Source organism: Rhinichthys klamathensis, unplaced genomic scaffold, assembly GCF_029890125.1.
Source record: "Rhinichthys klamathensis goyatoka isolate OS25496 unplaced genomic scaffold, OSU_Roscu_1.1 h1tg000011l_1, whole genome shotgun sequence".
NCBI classification, from domain to species: Eukaryota; Metazoa; Chordata; class Actinopteri; order Cypriniformes; family Leuciscidae; genus Rhinichthys; species Rhinichthys klamathensis.
This window is the reverse complement of record NW_026606564.1, coordinates 4,295,191-4,317,071: the sequence shown is the minus strand read 5'-3', so window position 1 is coordinate 4,317,071 and position 21,881 is coordinate 4,295,191. Positions and strand designations below refer to the sequence as shown.

General features: G+C 38.7%; 2 protein-coding genes across 3 annotated transcripts; one reads left to right on the top strand and one right to left on the bottom strand.

Annotated features, from left to right (window-relative positions):
* The first annotated feature begins 769 nt into the window (after nt 1–769).
* On the top strand, nt 770–6,860 carry selenot1a (selenoprotein T, 1a). The gene is made up of 6 exons (XM_056264490.1): nt 770–944; nt 2,339–2,449; nt 2,666–2,792; nt 3,460–3,547; nt 5,952–6,118; nt 6,345–6,860. The coding sequence occupies exons 1-5, from the start codon at nt 814–816 to the stop codon at nt 6,074–6,076; spliced, it is 582 nt and encodes a 193-aa protein (XP_056120465.1). The 5' UTR covers nt 770–813; the 3' UTR covers nt 6,077–6,118; nt 6,345–6,860.
* Nucleotides 6,861–8,785: 1,925 nt separating this feature from the next.
* LOC130097552 (glutamate-rich protein 6) lies at nt 8,786–21,349 on the bottom strand. Of its 2 annotated transcripts, none has more exons than XM_056264444.1 (12): nt 21,056–21,349; nt 20,008–20,066; nt 19,636–19,749; nt 19,454–19,546; nt 17,038–17,207; nt 16,382–16,437; nt 15,679–15,848; nt 15,345–15,427; nt 11,497–11,652; nt 9,622–9,844; nt 9,187–9,469; nt 8,786–9,077 (listed from the first exon to the last, which is right to left on the bottom strand). In XM_056264444.1, exons 1-11 carry the CDS (start codon nt 21,084–21,086, stop codon nt 9,209–9,211), a joined length of 1,416 nt encoding a protein of 471 aa, XP_056120419.1. In that variant the 5' UTR covers nt 21,087–21,349; the 3' UTR covers nt 8,786–9,077; nt 9,187–9,208. The 2 variants fall into 2 exon arrangements, with proteins under 2 accessions (XP_056120419.1, XP_056120427.1); XM_056264452.1 differs by having other exon boundaries at nt 19,636–19,746.
* Between the last annotated feature and the right edge of the window lie 532 nt (nt 21,350–21,881).

Below are 21,881 nucleotides of genomic sequence, written 5' to 3'. Positions count from 1 at the left end.
GCATAGCATAGGTATTGGGACAGGCCTCTTTCACGATTCGGACGGAATCTGAGATTTTCAGAGAACAATTCACAGACTTAAAGAACCTTCTCTTTCGGAGTCGAGAAGCGAGTTGATTCACTGTATGGTTGATGAAACAATGTGTATGCGTTTTAATGACTTTATGTTAACTACCAGTCGAAAGTCTGGAATAGTTAAGGTTAAATTGCACAATATTAAATTGCACAATGATTGCACAATCACAATATTACTGTTTTACTGTATTTTATCAAATAAACACAGCCTTAGTGAGCATAAGAGACTTTTTTCAAAGCATCTTAATTATTCCAAACGTTTGACAGGTAGTGTTGTTTGCAATTAACTAAACTGAGACAATTGAATTTACAACTAGATAAAAAAAAAGTTTGTCAAGATGACGAACTTTGATGTTGGCTTGAGAGAGCCTGTCAGTATCCCATTTGTAAAATCTTGAAGTTTGAAGACTAAGTTTGAATTAGTTTTAAAAGCTAGAAATTTGAAGGTAGATTAAACATCGGTAAACATTAAACAAAAAAAAGGCCAATAAGAGACTACATAAAAAAAAAGAAGAAAAATAAACCACGTCATGACGCAATAGCGTGAGGACGCAAATATCTTTTTTTAACCAGTTCTCTGAAATGAACTGTTCAAAAGAACCGATTCGTGGAAATGAGCCGGGCTTCCCGTCACGGAACGAACCAATCACAGCGTCGCTTTTAGGATTACCCGTATGAAATTCAGCAGTCTGAGTCTACTTCCTGTCTTCAGTTCTGTAACTGATCGTCGTGGGTGAAGATGCGTTGGTTGCCTCTCTCGGTGATAATAATATGGGCCTGTACTCTTTACAGCGCCTCTGCGGATATCAATGGCGTAAAGAAGATGAAGATGCATTTTGCCGCCGGTCCACTTCTTAAATTCCAGATTTGGTGAGTAAGAGTTTGGACACTTTAATGGCGCACGGCTTCGGTCCCCGGAACAGGCCGATGACTGTATTGTGACATTGAGTGTGTTGATATAGTAGCACAGATTAACCTCGCAGATAAACTGTACTGTGATAGTATGCTCAAACAAGCCTTAATTTGTCTCATATGGCACACGCAGTCTGGCAAGTAACCTCAGCAGGATGTTATAATCGGCCAGTAATCTGGTGTTAAGTGGAGAGCTCTCATTTGAGCATTAGCCCAATAGTGGATCTGTCTGTGTGCTTCGCTTTTGAACCGCTGCACGTTAAATAAATGCTGCTTTTATTGATTTATAAAGCACATTCGATGCTGCTATAATATCTTGCATCCATTGGAAGGGCGTTTATCACAATCTGAAATGGAAATGATTGTTCATATTCGAGGTCATTTCGGTAACGATAACTATAGGCTGCACCGCACTGGTCGATAAACGAGTAATCAACCGATAGTTATAAAAGATACTGAATGAAAACAAACATAACACAAATTGTGGTGAACTTTATATATATATATAACGTTATATATATATATATATATAACCGTACTGAACCATGAAAATGTACTGTACTTTTTAAATATAAATTATTGTTGTTAAATCGATTAATCGCATCTAACATAAGTTTTTGTTTAACTTGCATAATAAATGTGTGTATATTATTATAATTATACATGTCTCTGTGTGTATATACTGTATACACACACATTTATACATGTGTATACACAGACACACACATATACACAATTTATTATCAAAACAAAAACGTTTGTTAGATGCGATTAATCGATTTGACAGCACTAATATAAATATGAATATATGAATTATACCTTGATCATTTATGTTACTTTGTAGTGCATTAACTAATGTAAAGAAATACAACTTTTAAAAATGCAAAAATGTTTTTGTAAATGGTGAAATTAACAAATGAGCAATACTTGTATTAACCTTAGTAAATGTCACCAATGGAAATTTAATTGTAAAGTTTTAGCATTTCATATAAATCCAAAGAGTCATACTTAAAGATGGCCATCTTTAAATATTTACACAAAGGCCATAGCGTTGAAACACATACTGTATATTGTATGTATACTCCCACACGCTATTTGCTTCTATTTTAGAACACTTGATTATCTAATCAAAATATATATTACAGTGACGATAAAAAATAAAAATAAAATCGAATGCGTTTCTGATTTGTTAAAGTTTCTTTGGTTCTATCGGTGCAGATTAATCGCAAAACCGATTAATTGTCCGAGCTCTAATTTATATAGTTACAGCACCACAGTGCAGTTGTATTTATCACTCTGTAAGTGAAGCAAAGGCTCTGAGGTGTGTCTTCATCTTGTTTGTTTTGTTTCAGTATCTCCTGAGGGTACAAGCGGGTGTTTGAGGAGTACACGCAGGTTTTGTACCAGCGGTACCCAGACATCCGCATAGAAGGAGAGAACTACCTTCCAATGCCTCTCTACAGGTAATGGCCCACACAACACTGCTCATTGTTACAGTCACGTTTGCGTTCCTTCTAGCCTCGTGGCCTGGAATGAATGTATAAATAAAATCAATGACAAAATAATTTATTACATTTTTATTTCAATTGTATTTATTCATTTATATATAATATTCATAATATATGTGTTTGTTTGTGTATAATTCATTCTTTTTAAAGTGTCCTTTTTCTTCCCTCCAGGCACTTTGCTTCCTTTCTGTCTATGTTTAAGCTGGTGTTAATCGGAGTGGTCATTTTGGGGAAGGATCCATTTGCTCTATTTGGCATGCAGGCTCCAGGCATCTGGGTTTGGAGTCAGGAGAATAAGGCAAGACCATTATGCCCGGTACACATTGTACGATTTTTGGGCTGTCCCAGCCGAAAGATGACCGATTTCTGTGGTCGTGGCTCCTAATCGGTGGTCCAGTGAGAGAGGTTACAGTCTTTTGACCAAAGATGGCCTGCGATAATGTGTTTGCTGCGGCGACCTACGTCTACTGACTAGCCAATGAAAATGCAACACGAAATGGCGTATTGATCGATGCGACATGTAGCTAAAACTACTTGCCTCAAGCTCCATTTGTCCATTGTCATGCCAAGTTGGCCTCTTTTCCCTAGCCATGGGGGAACTCAACTGTAATTTTCGGAGAACTACGACTTGTAACCAAGCTATTTTAGTACTAGGTTAGATGGAAGATCCAACAGGGGTTCAAATACAAACTTTTTTCCCCCATGGACCTCATTAGTCTTTAACTTCGTCACCTCGGTGTTGTCTGCAGTGCTAGGAGAGAATGCACCCGAGAGACCAAAGGACAAGCCTCATGTTAATGTTCACCTGACTCTCAATGTGCCATTCCTGAAATGTAGACGAGGACGATTTTAATCTTCAGCATTCTTTGAATTTTTTTAAAAAGTATTCAAACATTAAATATGTACAGTACAAGCAAACTAGCTGCAGCAATGCTTATTTGATGGGATTTGTTTCTTTTTGTTAGATATATGCCTGTATGATGGTGTTCTTCTTCAGCAATATGATTGAAAATCAGTGTATGTCTACGGGTGCTTTTGAAATCACGCTCAATGGTAAGTGTTCATTTTAATATTTCAATGTATAAAATATAATGTATATTATTGTTTATAATAGTTATTGTTGAAATTATTAGAATTATTGATGTTTTATTTGTATTATAAATAAAATTTGTGTATATAATATTAATTTACCTATACATAAACTTAGTAAAAATGGATAATTGAATGATTATAGTTTAGATAGCGAAAACGAGATGGTCCATCTCAAGGGGTTTATCCTATTTAATAAACTTATATGAATGAATAGAAAATCCCTGTTATGACCCCTTTCAGAACAACATAACTCGACCAAAGACATTCAAACCCTTAAAAGGGATAGTTCACCCTAAAATTAAAAAGAAGTCATCGTTTACTCACCCTGGTGTTTTAATGCCATATGCCCTTCTTTCTTTTTCGAACTAAATCCCGCTTGTTAATATAATGGCAGTGAATAGCGACCAGGCTCAAGCTTTTTAAAAACGACACTAAAGTATCACAGAATAATCCCTTGCCGTATATCCCAAGTGTTTTTAAAGGGCTGTACGGTTGGGTTTGGTGCAGTCCAGAGATTGAACACGGATACTTTTTTTGGGGGATTTCTAGCCGTTGAATTTCATGTCTCCTATTAGAGTCTCATAAACGTGCACGTCATGCAGCCATGCACAGAAGACCAATGGGCAAGGTCAGGATTTTTGTTAAATAATACGTACAATTTTGGTTTGTTTTTCACCAAACCTTATCGTATAGTTCCAGAACACTTGGGATGTGACGCGTCTTTTTTAAAAAGCTTGATTCTGTTCGTTATTCACTGCCAGCATATGGCCGACTTTTGTGGTCCAAAAAAGAAAGAAGGGCATACGTAGGGCTGGGTATCGTAACAAAATGTTCGGTACCGATACCGATACCTTGACTTCGATACCGGTTCCTGAACGATACTTTTTTCGATACCAATTTTATGTAACCAGGTTTTACAATATAACATTACCTAATTTTTTTTTCAGTTTGTTGACTTTTTTACACTCATATTTTGAGTATGTAAAAAAGCACCAATGCTAAAGTTTTCTATGTTTCCTAATCATTTAACAACATGTATTCTTTACTTCAATGAGCTCATTGTTTCTGCTTTAACTTAATGCATTAATTAACGATGAAACTGAATGAAAATTAATTGAAATGCATTACACTGTCACCTCTGATAACAGATCACTCTAAATTGTAATTTAGACATGCATTTTCTGTAAAGCTGCTTTGAAACGATATGTATTGTGAAAAATGCTATACAAATAAATGTGAATTAAATTAAATATAGGCTACTGGGGGGCGGGATATATACCTGCACGTGAAGCTTGCCGCAAAGCACTGGCAAAAGTAGCCTAATGATTATGGATGTGGAAACAATAGCAAGGAGATATTTTAATTGTTTATTAATGAACAAGTGTTTACTAATGGTGTGTTCACACCGAACGCGAATTTAATTATTTGTGCGAGTAGATTACATAGTCAATGCAAAGACGCGAATAGACGCATCATTCGCGCCGGGCGTCGCGAATGACGCGAATTGGACGACGCGTTTGCCGCGAACGTCTTCCGCGCAAGTTGAAAAATTTGAACTCGAGCTGAAGATTCAAGCGTCGAACTAGACGCGATAGACGCGTATTTGACGCTCTATTCGCGTTCGATGTGAACACCATTACTCTCAAGTGTGTTTTGTGCGCTTCAGTGCCTAGATTTACCGTGTTGCCGGTCTTGGCAGCAATGATCTTGTCGAAAATATTGCATCGCGTGCATCTGGCATCGAGTCTGGCACATGACATAGGTACACTTTGGATCATTTCCACATATTTTCTATCTATCTGGGTTGGGACGCACGCTTACACACACACACACACACGCACACACACTGCAGCCTCACGTGCGACGAGCCGCGTCTGGGCAGCCGCGTAAACTAGTGTTTTTCCGCCACAGCCAATCATGCTGCATGCTTATTGTTTCACTGACGTTGACGAGATTAACCACTTAGGTACCGAAATGTGGTACCGAAAAACAAGACATGTTTCGATACTCGGTAGTATCGAGGCAATTCGGTCGGTACCTAAAAAGTACCGAACTCGGTACCCAGCCCTAGGCATACGGCATTAGAACAACACCAGAGTGAGGAAATGATGATTTTATTTTCAATTTTAAGGTTAACTAAACCTTTAAGCCTTTTTTATAGCAAATAAAATGGTGCTAAATTATTGTTTATCAAATCAGAAGAATTCGAGGTGTTCACTGTTTATCATGCAGGATGTTGACATCTATAGAGAGTGGCTGCATGACGGTTGCCTATTTCAGTGGTTTAGTCTGGCGGAAGTGACAAATGCTGTGGTTGCACTATCACTATGGTAACACTATTTTTGGGTTGTTTTTTTCTGGTTAGATGTTCCAGTTTGGTCCAAGCTGGAGTCCGGGCACCTGCCTTCCATGCAGCAACTAGTTCAAATCCTGGAGAATGAGATGAAGATGAACGTCCACATGGACACACTTCCACACCCTCGTTTGTAACCTTGCCTCTGATTCACTGCATGGAGCCTAGGACCCCTCCACGTATGTGGAACCATCATAACCTTACTAAATGTTCAATGAATGTCTATTGTTTAAAAAAAAAATTGCAAGTGTTGGGTCAGTAAGATTATTCTGAAATACGTCTTGCTCACCAAGCCTGCATTCATTTAAACAATACGAATGTTTGCCTAGGTTAAAGCAGATGACAGTTTATTTTTATCCCTCTCTCAGCCTTATTAATTCTCTTCTCTCTCATATTCTCTTTTAGTTTTGTGGTGAAGCTCTCCTACGGTTGTGAGGTGACGTTTATGACGGTTTGCGCTGAAAGTAGATCCTCTGCTAGCGCACACCCGATGCTCCGCGTCGTCCTCATCGAGCCTCTCGGAGATGCACCTCCTACAGACGCTGGTGCGGGATTCATGGCAACAACAGTGGCCATATAGATATGACTAGCCCATCTCTTGTGCAATAACTATTTGGTTCAGGATATATGCTCACAAGGAATATGTAATAAATATTTTCTATTTGAGTTCAGTTAGCTCAGTCAACTAAATTTACTATGGCATATTTTCCTTTCTTTTGATTCTACTGTATAGCTAAACCCTGGTCTTTGTTTTATGTAATTAATAAATAGATATGAGAAGCTAACTTATACACCCATCCCTCATCATGATAATTTAACTTTTAAGTGACATTAATTATATTTCTGAGCCCTGGTTTTTTTATATTGCTTTGTATAGCTTAAAATGTTTAGAAAATTGAAAATAAAATGGAATTAACAGAATATTGTGTCTTTATTGGAAATAAAGCAAATCGTTTTTAAAACATTTCAAACAATATAAAAAAAGAAAGACGAGAAGAGTATTAGCTGAGTTGCACACTATATTACATATAAAGGTTGAAAAATAATTTACAGTGAAAATGATGATTCAATGATGCAAACTGTTCATTTCGGCTGAACAGCAGCTCTAAAATAAATAAGTGTCATTGTTTAGCGGAAGTCAGTTCTGTTGTAAAGATCATCGAGTATTAAATTAGTTGGATTTATCTATCAAGCAGTTAAGCAGAAAAATGTGATGTCGTCGACCAGCTCAGTTCACTGTAAAAAGTGATCAGTTGACTTAACTGTAAAAAAGTTAGGAAAACCGTTGCCTTAAAAGTATAGGCTATGGAAGGCTATGAAACCTCCTTTTATATAGCACCATGTATATGACTAATACGTGTATGACCAATCTCTATATATGACCCCTGTGAATAAATGGTTTCAATGAATACAAAAGAAGAAATGCTTTTAATCAGTCTCGGCCTATGAGAAACCTTTGAAGTGAAAATGCAAAGACTTATTTTTGTGCTTCCCGAAATAAAACTGTTTAAAATCTCTATCTACATGGTTGCAAACTTCAGTGCATTGTTGAGCCTGTCTAAAACATAAACCTACAGTAAAAGAGACTATAGAGCCTGTGGACAATAATAATAATAGTTGTAATAATTTTATGCATGACACCCCCATTGGTTATTTAGGTTAAAGAAGCTATCCTTGTATTATAAGAAAGATTTAGGTCGATCCTGAAGCATATATGAATAGTTACCCAAAAACAAATATAAAGTTCTGTAATGAAACTCTAGATGGCACAGGCTGATGGGTCCTACACTCAATCTGCTTGGATCACGTCATTGTCTTTAGGGCACAGCTGATTGGTTCCTGCTGTATCAGTAGCCGATGAGCTCACGGGCTCAACCTTCAAATACTTTGTAGTTGCAACGCGCTTTCAGAAACCCTCCACCTTCCCCAGCTCCACCTGTATTAACTGAAATCGAAAAGAATTTGATTATACCTGACATTTTTGGTAACATTAGTAAAATGTTTAGGTAACTGTTAAACTTTGATCAATCTAGGTTCAGGTAACTAAGTTCAGTTAACTTTGATTAATCTAGGTTCACACTAAGGATGATAACTATAACTGCAGGGTTCGACATTAACGTTTGTCCAGGACAAGTGGGTTTTTTGAAGGAGCAAGTGAAAGAGAATTTTACTTGGCCGACCGGACAAGTAGCCTGATTAAAACTTAAGTGACAAAAAATAACTAGGGAGGCACCGAAACCCGAGAAAGATTCTGATTTGATTACATTCAGTGTAAACAGTGATTTATAATGGATATTCTATTTCCGGTAACAATGTCAATCTGTTGAGGCTCGCTGCCTGGCCCTCTGTGAGACACGTTCATGGAAAAAGTAAACCAAATATGCATATCACAAACATGTATATTATTTGCGGGCATCAGGGAGACACTATCAATATGTGGGAGACTCCCGGATCTTCCGGGAGAGGTGGGATGTCTGCAAATGAGCGTAACAGCACACAAACAGAAACTCACAGTTTAAAAACATACTGAGGAAGAAATTCAAAATGTTGAGTTTTATATTTATAACATGTGATAAAATATTGTAACACTAGCAAGGGAGCTGGTTTGACATATATTATCACAATTGCAAATGTTACATTGATTTTATAGTTCAATAAACAAGTAGTTCATATTAAGTTACTTACATTTTAGACACAATATTGACTGTTTTTGTTCTATTTAAGTTATAGTCCTCTGTGTTTCTGTGATACATCTCGAGTGAGCTTCACTATGTGCTTATTTTATTCAGATATAAGTCATGGCATGAGGGTGTGATAAATGTCGACATAATTTTCATTTTCGGGTTTACTCTCCCTTTAAGATTTACTTTCTGTGGTCACTTTTGATGGTGAACCTCTATTTATTGTTAACTTTTTTTTTTTTTTTACCAAGTTTGTTAAGGTATGGTTACATTTACCATTGATTGACATATTTAAGCAGGCAATTTAGCAGTCGTTCCGATAAGAATCCAAGCGATTGGAATTTCGAGTGAGGGCGAGAGATTTCCCCACGTATATTTATTTCTCACTGGGTTTAAGTTGCTCACGCAAATTTGTCACATTGGTCACAGCAAGCTACTTGGTTTGAAAGTGACTTCTGTGTGAGCTCTGTGCTTCATAATCGCAACACTATTGACAATAGACAATGGAACTTTTTTGACCATGAAATTTCGCTCATGTGACTGCACCTTTAATTAAGCGAGACTAGCATGTCTTGCGTGAGTGTCAGTTCATGGACAGGCCTTCAGACAGCGCTGGATAAAGGCCTTGTCTGGCTCTTCCATTTGTACTCTGTGGCTCAAACTCCGCAGCCTTCGGACCAGCGAGTGAAGGAAAGGTGGAGGTCTGATCCTCAAATGTGTGAGGCTGGATGGAAAGGCTTGGCACTGCTGTAACCGTATCAGAGCCATGTGAAGGCCAACTCTGCATGCCAGAAGTACTAGTTCCTCTTTACACATGAGCGGTTGAGGAGGAGTGTTGTGTTCTTTGGACTGTAAGCAAAGACACGGCAGACAAAACACTTAGCTGGACCAATCTGAGTTGAGTAATAAGTGTGACGCATCAACAAAACGTCTCAAAACTCTCATATGAATAGCTAAAATCGGTGATCAGATTAAAAGACAGGACTTGTGTACTTTCTTACCGACTCACAGTTGCCTACTCTGAACCTGGCTTGCTGTCCTGAAGCAAGGAATGACACAAACACCAACTGTTGGTTAAGAACCCGGACCCCTATGTTTCTGTTGAGCGACAGAAAGAGTGGTCTCAGGGGTGTTGGTGTTTGAGCCGGGTCTGTCCAGCTCCACATTCGGATCCTTCTCCCGCTCTCATCTAGACTCCGCCCACCCCAAGCACCCATACTCAACCTGCACCACAGGAAACAAGAGCCACGTCACAGTTCACCGAACTTTATATTATACTACAGTTTAGCTATATAGAGTTCAATTCATAACGGGTTAGTCATCATTTACTCTCACCCTCATGTCGTTCCAAACCCACAAGCCTTTTGTTCCTCTTCAGAACACAAATGAAGATATTTTTCCTTTAAGTCCATCTATGAAAGGGTTAGTTCACCCAAAAATGAAAATTCTGTCAGTTACTCACCCTCATGTTGTTCCAACCCTGTAAAGGTGATGATACATAGGGCAACTTTTTGGGCAATGTTGCCCTCAACGGGCAACCAGATGAGACACAGGGCCCACGACCGATATAAATTATCCAGATATACATTTATTGCCCATTTTCAATGGGAAAGTGCCCAAGCAACAATCGCTCGGCTCACCCTCATGTTGTTCCAACCCTGTAAGACTTTGATAGCAAAGAATGGAATATATTTTCTTACATCAATCTGGTACAATATTATTCTATTCAATTCAATGTAACAAACAAGTTAGATCAAAAGTAACCAAACAGTAGTACTAATTATGGTTTTCAGAATCAGTAACAGACTACAATTTGTAAGTAATAAGAAGTAAATAAAAGCCTAAATTTAATATGTTCATCTTATATCAATCATGTGTCTTTGGAAGACTTGTATTAAACCGCTTGATTCATATTGGTTTTACAAATATTTGATTGCACTTTATTTTACAGTACGTGCACTTTTAATGTACTTATAGTGCACTTACTCACAAAAGTAGTGAGTAGTGTAAGGTAACTACATGGGTTAAGTTATGGTTTAGACTGAGGTAGGGTTCAGGTTAGCAGAACAGTGTCATTCCTACAATAAGTACATGGTATGTTCATGCGAAACAGGACTGCAAAATAAAGTGCTGCCAAATATTTTGAAGTGTCAATGTTTTGGTTTTGTGGACTTGCAGTGGAAGGACCAAAATCTTTCAGGTTTCATTAAAAATATCTTCATATGTGTTTTGAAAATAAACAAAAGTCTTAGGATTTGGAAAGACTCATGGGTGAGTAAATAATGACGGAATTTAAAATGTTTTTATCTTTGGGGTGAATTATCCCTTTAAAGTTCAAATGTATTAGTGTATGTAAAAATGTAGATTAAAAAAATGCTGTAAAAGCATTTATTATTTATAATAAATTCATTTTTGGTTCATGATATCTAATGTTATATGATATCTAATATATCTTAATAAATATTAATGTTCCCGTGGTTAGATTCTTGGCCCATCTGTCTAACGGTATGTATTGTCAAATAAATGTTGTCTTCCAAATAGAGCGCTGCAGGGATGATGTATTTTTGTAGGCCAAAACCCAGATACGAGTTAGCATTATAGCACTTCCGGTTCTATCATCAGTTTTTAGAAAGGGTTTTTGGTTAGACGTCTAAAATAAGGCCTGTGGTTAACATATATACACATTCAAAAAAACATTTCTCATATCTTCTTTTGTGTTCCGTCAACGACATGTGGTGAGTAAATGATGACAGAATTAAAAATTTTGTGTGAACTATCCCTTTAAGGTTTCAGACTTTCCCCTCCTCCCCTAGATCAAGAATCAGTCCATTTGAGATATTCAGATTCGTGTCAGTGCAATAGCAATTCAACCATACCAAATGCTGCCGTTGCAATGGTAACAAGTGGCTCTGCCATTAGACTGAAAGAGGGCTCTGACTGGGCAAAGAGTCGTCGTCATGTCATCCTGTACTATACAGATCCTTTCCTTCTTACAGATGAGAATGATGATAGCCAAGTTTCCTGAAGGATAGCTATTGACATGACAATAAGGACAATTAACAGCAATAGATAATAAATTAACTAATTTTCAAATTACTGTACAATCATCTTATCCTAAGGTGTCAAACCCTGTGTGGATGCATCAAGATACCACCACGCAAAAGTTTTCCATTACCAATGTCATTGAAGAAATACCCAATTTTTTATAACGATATATAGTTTGTACCACAATCCAGCCTCTTTTTTTTTTTACATAGTTTATAGCCTTTATAGTTAGTGTCTTTTAGTGAAATCTAAAGTCACACTACAATCCCAGATATTACTAATTACTCATTTATACCTGTAAAGCCTGACATATGAAATAATAGTCTGAATTTGGACAATGGAGAATAAGGAGCTCAAACTTTAGGAGGAAAAAACACCTACATTTTATTCAGTGGCCCGAATTGAGCAAAAACATGCAATTAGATGCAGTTGCTGATATTTATGTGACCCAAAAATAAGATGAAATTCTGATAGCTTGTAATGTAAATCACTTACTCTTCACACAAGAAGAGCTGCTCTGACTGCCTGAACTGGGCAGAGATCTAGATATATACTCTTAAGGCCCGAAAAGGGCAGAGTAAATGTAACTCCTGCTTGCCCTCTGAAGCAGGAAGAGCAGAGAGAGTAATGACCTGTGCTCTGAACGGAGTAGAGAGCACCTTAGGTATATAGCCGTGTCTTGGTTTGAGTACGACTTTACAGTAGTTGGGCCCAAACCCAAGGCAAGACGCACTCATAGAGAGAGCTTGCAAGTCACCCACTCACTTGACCGAAGGAGGTATTTAGCGAAAGGAGCCGCAGCTCGGCTGATTGGAGCTGCTCGAATGGAGGGCCCTAAGGACTGTAGACAGGTCCCATGTTGGAATATTGAGGGGGACGAGGCGGGTTTAGCCTTCTGGCCCACTTCAGAAAACTAACAACTAGTTCTTGCCTATAGACTGGCCGGCCACAGGAGCGTGGTATGCTGCTATGCCCACCATGTAGACTTTGAGCGTGGAGAGGGGTGCACCCCTTGTCCAGCAGCTCCTTCAGGAAAGACAGTACCAGTGAAACCTCACAGGACATCGGGCTTCACTCTGGACTGTGCACCAGTCAGAGAAGACAGACCACTTAAGGGCATAGCGGTGTCTAGTGGATGGGGCTCTAGCCTCAGAAATAGTGTTTAGGACTCTCGCGGAGAGGTCCATAGGCTCCTGTCGAGGGGCCAGACAAGAAGGGCCCACAACTTGGGTTGAGGGAGCGAAATCGTTGCCTTTGCCTGAGGGGAATTGGCCACGGGGCTTTTGCAAGCAGCTGCATCAACTTGGGAAGCCATGACTGGTTCTGCCAGAGAGGGGTCACCAGAAAGGCTGCACGTCTGTCCTCCCTGATCCTTCTGATGGCCTGAGGGAGCAGCGCAACCAGGGGAAAGGTGTAAAGGGGAAGGCTGGACCATTTGTGGGCCAGCGCGTCCCTGTCCTTTGAGATAAATATTGGACAGTGAGAGTTGTCTTCTGAGGCGAAGAGGTCGACCTCTGCCTTCCCGACGATACTCCAGATCTTGTGAACAGTCTGGAGATAGAGCGTCCATTCACCTGAGGACACGTTGCACCAGGACAGCATGTCTGCCCCTTGGTTCAGTCTGCCCGGCACATGCACTGTTCTTAGTGAGCGCAGGTTGCGTCATACCCATGAGAGAAAGCGTCTCAAAGAGGCCTTGATCTGAGCCCACCTTGGTGGTTTATGTAGGACACCACTGCCATGTTGTCCGAGCATATGAAGACATGGTGCCCTTTTCAGGTCTGGTAGGAAGGTTTTGAGGGCTAGAAAAAGCACCAGCATTTTTAGGCAGTTGATATGTAGCCATTTCTCGGTGCTTGACCAGGAGCCTTAACGTCGGCCTGCCCTCGCACAGAGCTTTCCAACCCATTTTGGAGGCATCTGTAGAGACTGCCTTCCTTCTGGAGATCAACCCCAAGTCCACGGCGGTCTGGAGCTGAGGGTCCTTCCAAGAGGCCAGGGCCATGAAACAGCCGTGGTTTACCTTAATACTAAGGTGTGTGAGACACGGTGTTTCAGCCAGAACTGCAGGGGCTGCATGTAGCAGACCCCGTGGAATTACTAATGATGTGGACGCCATTAGGCCCAGCATCCTCTAAAAGGCTCTGAGGGGGTGATGCAATGGCTGGAAGAAAGTGAGCTCTTGGTTAAGTTGATCCTGAATCCCAGGCAATCCAAAAAGCTGAGGAGCAAGAATCTGTGAGTGTCTAACTCGGCCTCTGACTGGGCCAATACGAGCCAGTCATCAAGGTAATTCAGGATGCACACTCCCTTCTGCCGCAGAGGGGAGAGCGCCGCATCCTTGCACTTTGTGAAAGTGTGCGGTGCCAGAGACAGTCTGAATGAATGGACAGTATACTGGGAACGGCAAGCTCACGTCCTCAACAAAAACATAATTTTCAGTTGCCGAGTCAGTTGTACTCAGCTGCAATGCTGTCAGCACTGTGCTCTCTCTTGAGTGCGAGCATCACTGGGGAATCCCCTCGCTGCAGGGAGAGTGAGCCACTCGGGATATGGACCGGCATGAGCTCACTTTTCCTGCGAACTCAGCCCTGCGACTCCATTGTTTCTTCATCTCATGCTTCTGAGAGGGAGAGAACGAAGGGGAATGAGGGGAGGCTTTCTTTATGGAGAGTGGTTCGCTCTCGCAGGGAGGCGAGGCTCGCACTCTCGCAGTGAGAGCGTCCGTCTTTGATGAATGCGGCTGGGTGTGGCCCTGGCAAGCAACGTGCTCAGGGGCGCAACGTTTTAAAACAAACGCCAGCGAAAAAAGATGCTCTTTTAGAGAAAAAGTGCAGTATGAGTGAACCATATCAATAGGGAACCATAATTGCGATTCATCTTACTTTGTTTACAACTAGCACATGCTGATGACGTTTTATTCTTCTATACTAACTTGTGGCTTAGCCTATGATTTAATAGATGTCATCATTGTACAGTTTACATACATGTCGTGCCCTACATACACATCGCCTGACAAATATGTCTTACTAAGATATTTAAAATGTTTAGTTTTATGATCAACGCTATGTAATTTTTATTGTGAGGGCAAAACATATAGGCTAATGCAATGCAATGCAATGATGATTGAGAGCTGAACAAATAAAACAAAAAGCCGGATGTACCATGTTTGATACTCACTTTGTATCATGACTTTTCTAAAAAAAAAATATATGTATGGATAATTAAGTAAAGCTAAGTTGCTTCGGTCCAACAAGTGTTCATCTTGAAGTATTACTAACAATATAAAAGTTATTCTTATGTGTACTTTATAAAAATCAGCAAAGACGTGTACCACAACCTGAAGGGTACATTTTTTAGAATTTAACTAAAAGGGCTTTTATTTTCTAAAAATATAAAGTCAATGAATACATCAGATGACAGAAGGCATGTAGTAAATTGTGTACAACAGGTTTTTCAGCAAAGTTTTGATCATGTTGATAGTTTAGAAGCCTTGGAATTTTGCATATCAAATATAATACAGTAGGCTATGAGCATAGCCGCTTTCACACAGCTATTGAAGTTGAAGTTTATTATTACCCATTCTGTTTGTCATATTTGTCTTTAACACTGGTGACATATTGCTACTTAAAAGTACCCACATACTGTAGTATTCCATAGATTATAGCTAAAAGGATACAAAACTTGTGCAGAACCATCTGGAAACACAGTAAGAAATTTATCTCCATTAGAATAGTACTTCTCCAAGAAACTTGAATTGTTCTGAAAAAAAAAGAGACCAGATGTTTAGTTTAAGGACCTCATTATGGAAGCTTGATCCACCACGGAATAAAAATAAAATAAAAAATAAATCCCATAATTAACTTGCATTATAATTAATAATATAAACTCGCAATTCTGAGAAAAATTGCGAGAAAAAACATTTTTATTTTTTATTCCGTGGCGGAAACAAAGCTTTTTCCATACCATGATAATACGACTTTCTAACAGAGTCAATTATTATGGTCAGTTACCTGGTGATGAGTTAAGCCAAACTCAACTGACCCCAGCGCAGAAGACTTATCATGTGTCCATTGTCCGGAGATCTCGTCCACATGCATGTACTCTTTAACTTTCCAAAGATCCTTTTTGGGTGCACAGTTAGAGAGACGGAAACTGATAACTGAATTATCATGAGGCACATCTGAGGAGAGAAATTATTAATTTACCCCCTCAACATGCTGTCACTGAATGATATCTTAGTAACACACACACACACACACACACACACTTTAAAACTATCAAATTTACAGGGGGTTGAATAATTTTGAGACTGGAGAAGTCATTAAAAGTTGCATTTTCAGTTGAATTTGGGAAAACACTTGAAACATTTGTTGTGTTGAGCTATTTCAATTACTTTTGTTAGCAACTGCAAACAGCTGAAAGTCTGTAAATGTTGCCAATAAATCTGATTTGCAATGGCGGTTGAATAATTTCAACTGTATATACAGTGTATATATTCCCCATACAAATGTATTTTAGTAGACTTGGAATATTGTCCTATGGACCACTTTTGTGAAATGGTGACTATGCACTGAAAGGTAAATTCTAGTCGTGGGAGTAAATAATGTCAGAATTTTCATTTCTGGCTGTGAATATTTATTGTTGTTACTGATCCATCCATGGGTAAATTGTCAAACATACAGTATGCTCTCACTCACATATGTGGATACTCACCGTTCTTTGATACCAATAAACTGGAATGAGCAGCTCTGTCATATCTCTTTCTCTCTCTCTGCTGCTGTCTGAAACCAATCCAAAGGAATGAAAAGTATAAACAAAATCACATATTTCAGTTTTCATAACAACATGCTCAAGTAACAACACAGCGAAGTGCTTATGCCATGTACACTGCCATTCTAAAGTTAGGGGTCAGTATTTTTTTTTATTTTTTTTTAATCGTTTTGAAAGAAGTCTCGTCTGTTCACCAAGGCTGCATTTATTTATCTAAGTACAGTAAAAACAGCAATACTGTGAAATTATATTATCATTTAAAATAATATTTCTAAATATATCTTAAAATGTAATATATTCCTGCCACGTAAAAGCTGAATTTTCAGCATAATTTCTCCAGTCTTCAGTGTCACATGATCCTTCAGAAATAATTTTAATATGCTGATTTGCTGCTCAAGAAACATTTCATATTATTATCAGTTGAAAACAGTTGTGCTGCTTAATATTTTGGTAAAAACCATGTTTTTTTCAGGTCTCTTTTCTACTTTCACTTTTTTGTTCAATTTAATGCATCCTTGCTGAAATAAAAATGAATAAATAAATATTCATACTGACCCCAAACCTTTAAGCAGTAGTGTGTAGTACTGTACGAATCAAACCTGTGTTTTCCTCTTTCTCGTGCTTTATCTTGTAGCTCTTCGTCCTCATTGATGAAGGGGTCATCTAGTCGAGCAGGTCCGATTGACTGTGCCTCAGAACGTATCATAGACAGATGCTTTTCATGGACCACAATCTCGAACAACTCTCTGTAGTTCTCACAGCAGAAGTCCTGAAGTCCAATTAGACATATAGATTCAGGAAAAGTGTTGAAGCAATAAGGGCAGTGTTGGGGTTTAACACATTACAAGTAACGCAAGTTATGTAATCAGATTACTTTTTTCAAGTAACTAGTAAAGAAACACATTACTTTTAAATTTACAACAAAATATCTGTTATTGTTTTTAAATAAGTAACGCAAGTTACTTTGTTTTCCCATTTATTGACTGACACCTCTCCTGTCCCCATGTTGAGAGAAATCAGTATAAAGTAAAAAGTATAACGAGACTAAATGTGAGCAGGCATTTATTCATCTCAATTCCACAAAAACAGATTCAGTATTCCTCAAAATGAAAGCATTAGGAAGCATTAGTTTTCACTGTTATGCTGATATATAGCTCTATATTTCCTTGCGCCCCGACAAAACGTACCATTTCACAAAATTAACGGAATGCATAGCTGATATAAAAGACTAGTAATTTCCTACTACTTAATTCTGAAAAAACAAGGATTTAATTATTTAATTTAATCTTTGATCCCAATCTTTCATTTGAAAGTCACGTGTCTAGTATCTGTATATCCGCATTATTAAATACTGTATATGTAAACTACGACATATAATCTCAATGACAAATGCGAAACAGTTGGTTCATGCGTTCATGACATCAAGGCTAGATTATTGTAATGATCTTATGGGTGGTTGCCCTGCAGGCATAATAAACAAACTCCAGCAGGTCCAAAACACAGCAGTAACGCCGGTTTCACACTGCACGCGTTAGCAGAGCGTAAGCAGCGCGTATTTTTTCCGGCGCCCATGTTAACAGATTAGAGCATTCACACAGCACGCAGAGGCGGCGCGGCAGCGCGTAGCAGGAGCAGAACAGGAGCAGCAGTGCCGCGATCGTTTCGGCGTCCTGTCTATTTTTGCCGCGCGGCTTACGCTGAATTAAAGTGACAATGCATTTATCATGGCCAAAATACACAGCAGTTTGACCCAAAAGCGCATTGGTGATATCTATTGTGTTTTAAACAGTCAATCAAATGACCTTCATCAATTTAAACAGAAAACAAAGTAAAAAAAAACAAATATGAACCAAAAGTTATATAATATAGCCTATTAATTAATAAAATAAGCTTCTTGACAAGTCTTTTCTCTTAAATGTATTTGAAAACGAAATAAAGCAATGCCAACTTACCCATTATAGAGTACTTTGTCTGTAAACACGCCGCGCGTGTCAAACGCTGCCAGTATGAAAGCAAAACGTGTGTGTCCTGCTTCCGCTCACCGTACGCACTGCTCCTGCGCTGCTTACGCTCTGCTAACGCGTGCAGTGTGAAACCGGCGTTAGAGTTCTTACTAACCAAGAAGTATGACGATATTAGCCCGGTTCTGTTAACAGTGCATTGGCTCCCTATTAAATCGTATACATTTTAAAATATTGCTGATTACTTACAAAGTACTAAATGGTTTGGCTCCCCATTACTTGAGCGAGCTCTTAACGCATTATAGTCCTTCAACGTCTATTGCGTCAACTTCAACGACTATTACAATCTCAAAATTCTGGCCAGTTGATAATACCTAGAATATCAAAATCAACTGCAGATGGAGGATCTGCACCTTGACGACCACAATGCATGATGTAGTCAGCCGGATCCGGGCCGTATCTAGATCAGATGGTGGACCTGCGCCTAGACACGACCACAACGCATCCCTAAAGTGTCAGCAGAGATTGTGTCAACTAGACTCTCCCCTGTGAAGCCCACATCGACACGACAGCCATCGGCACTGATCCTCAACAAACCCGTCTCCATACCGTTGTGATGACTCCGACCCCCCCCCCCCCCCCCACCCCCAGCACATTAATCAACACTGAACTTACTTATGCTGGACAATGACACTATTTCCTTCTAGATCTGCTGTACAGCCGAAACAAACTCTGTTGCATTATTTTCCTGTTTTCACTGTAAAGCTGTTTTGAAACAATCTGTATTGTAAAATGCACGAAATAAATAAAGGTGACTTGAGTTGACTTTACTTATATAAACAAAAAAAAACTAAAAACAAGCAAGCCCAGCACTGGTGAGAAAAAGTAATGCAAAAGTAAGGTAATACTTTACTTTCCATAAAAAGTAACTGCCCCAATTTGTTACTTTTTTTTAAGGAGTAACATACTATTTAAACGCATTTCAATTAAAAGTAACTTTCCCCAACACTCAATAAGTGTTTGTCTCGGCTATGCCCTTTCTCAAGAGACGAACCTCTCGAGTCTCCGCAAATCCTAGATCCAGAGGAGGCCAAGCTTTCAAACCACAGAACTGACAGCATATTGGAGAGTCCCGTTGAGGTTGGGGCTGGGTAAAACACAAATTATTTATTCAAAATAAGTAATTTTCTAAGATGTTACACTTTTAAAATGACAGAAATCAAATGAATAGGCAACCTGTTGACTGTACATCCTCTCTTGGGACTCTCTTTTGTATCTTAGGACTCCTGGAAGCCCATTACAGAGATCTGGTGAGGATTCCAGTGTTTGGAAATACTCCTGCTCCATCTGCTGGACAGTACAGAAAATGGTGTGGAGAGACCATTAGGGTGAACTGGATAAGAGAAAAGGCATGCATTTTTAAAACACTACTAAAAGTGTGGTGTGGTGTGGTGTGGTGTGGTGGGATGGGTGGGGTTGGGGGACACATCATCTTGTTGTACTGAAATGTTTAAACATAATAAAGAGACTTATAAGTGATGTGGGAAAAAGTACAAAAATAATAATTTAAAAAAGCTTTCAAAAATGATCAGAATAAATGTTTCTTACACATTCAATATATTTGATCAGTGTTCCGATCTCTGAATCCATCACTGCAGAATCAGCATCTGATAATGTGAAAAGTAACTTGAATATGCACACAATTATAACAATCTTTTATGGGTCTGTGATGCACATCATCTAGTATTATTTTCGTGTTTTAGTTAGATGTCTTAAAGGGATACTCCACTTTTTTTGGAAATAGGCTCATTTTACAACTCCCCCAGAGTTAAACTGTTGAGTTTTACCGTTTTTGAATCCATTCAGCCGATCTCCGGTTCTGGCGGTACCACTTTTAGCATAGCTTAGCATACATCATTGAAGTGGACAAGACCATTAGCATTTCTAAAAAAAAAAATGACCAAAGAGTTTCGATATTTTTCCTATTTAAAACTTGACTCTTCTGTAGTTACATCGTGCACTAAGACCGACGGAAAATGTAAAGTTGTGATTTTCTAGGCTGATATGGCTAGGAACTATACTCTCATTCCTGCGTAATGATCAAGAAACTTTACTGCCGTACCATGAGAGCAGCAGGCGTAATGATATGACGCAGCGCCTGAAAATAGGCTACCTTCCGTCAACACAACGGAACTATTTTCTTTCTTTTTTTTTTTAGAAATGCTAATGGTCTTGTCCACTTCAATGATGTATGCTAAGCTATGCTAAAAGTGGTACTGCCAAAACCGGAGATCGGCCGAATGGATTCAAAAACGGTAAAACTCAGCAGTTTAACTCTGGGGGAGTTGTAAAATGAGCCTATTTCCAAAAAAAGTGGAGTATCCCTTTAACATCAGAATATAAGAAAAAAATGCAATTTGATCTGTTGTTTATTCTTGCATGCCAGTTTAAAATATTCCACTTTTTGTCTCATTAGATTTTCTTTAGCTCATTGATATCACATTGATGAGGTGTCGAAAAGGGTTTTAAAAAAACTTTTTTTTTTAAAAGTCACTTTATAACTGTACAAACAACTACAAAACTTAGCAGGTTTCTGACAAACAACACTCTAAATTCTAAACAAAGTCTGCAAAAGATGATGAATTCACGTGCTCACCTGGCTGAAAAGTCTTCTCTTGATTTTCCATTTCACATGGGTATTAATGTTGGCCTATGACTTGGAGCAAATGTTCACTAGTCCAATGTTCTGGACTAGTAGTTTCTTGTACACTGTATTGGAAAATTACTGTTACTGAAAGACTGTCTAATAAAGTTTTATTCCGCTTTGTCACACTGATCAAACCTGATGGAAAGAATAGACCATTTGAATTGTTCCACAGCAGTGCATTGAAGGCATGCACCCAGTTCAGTGTTGATGGTATCCATGGATATTTGAAAGGAGTTGTCCAGCCTGTAATATCAAACTCTGCGGGAGACCGCAGTGTCCAGACAGACCTGAGTGCTGAAACACCAGAAGCACATCGTTACTCAAGTGGAAGTATAGATACTAGGGTTTAAAAAGACTTCTGTAGAAGTTGAAGTATCAACTCAAGCTTTTTACTCAAGTAAAAGTGTAAAAGTAACTGGTTTCAAAACCTCTTAAAGTATAAAAGTAAAAGTAATGAAAGGAAAAAAATGCCATTAAGGACAAAAGCTTAGGCCGCGCCACAGGGGCCTATAGTGCACTACCACCTTGTTAAAAAACATTTTTCTAAAGGCCATCACTATAACGTTATATTAAAATGTTAATGTTGAAAAATTTGGGATACACTACCTGTTTCAGCCGCATATATGCCCATAGAAAATTAATTTCAGTCCAATTTCCATTTTAGTAAAATGCAAATACATTAAAGAACCATATGTGTGTACTACTGAGCATTAACATGTGTTTCATGGAGCGGAAGATATGATGACTAGTTGCCTATAAGTATTGTAATGGTGCA

What these genes read in the sequence shown, in the direction of transcription:
- LOC130097552 (XM_056264444.1), bottom strand. Translation starts at nt 21,086, where the DNA reads ATGGAAAATCAAGAGAAGACTTTTCAGCCAG. An exon ending in AGAGAAGACTTTTCAGCCAG is followed by an intron (nt 20,067 to 21,055) that starts GTGAGCACGTGA and finishes TCACATTATCAG; the next exon opens with ATGCTGATTCTGCAGTGATG. An exon ending in CATTGCAACGGCAGCATTTG is followed by an intron (nt 9,845 to 11,496) that starts GTATGGTTGAAT and finishes CCTGTGGTGCAG; the next exon opens with GTTGAGTATGGGTGCTTGGG.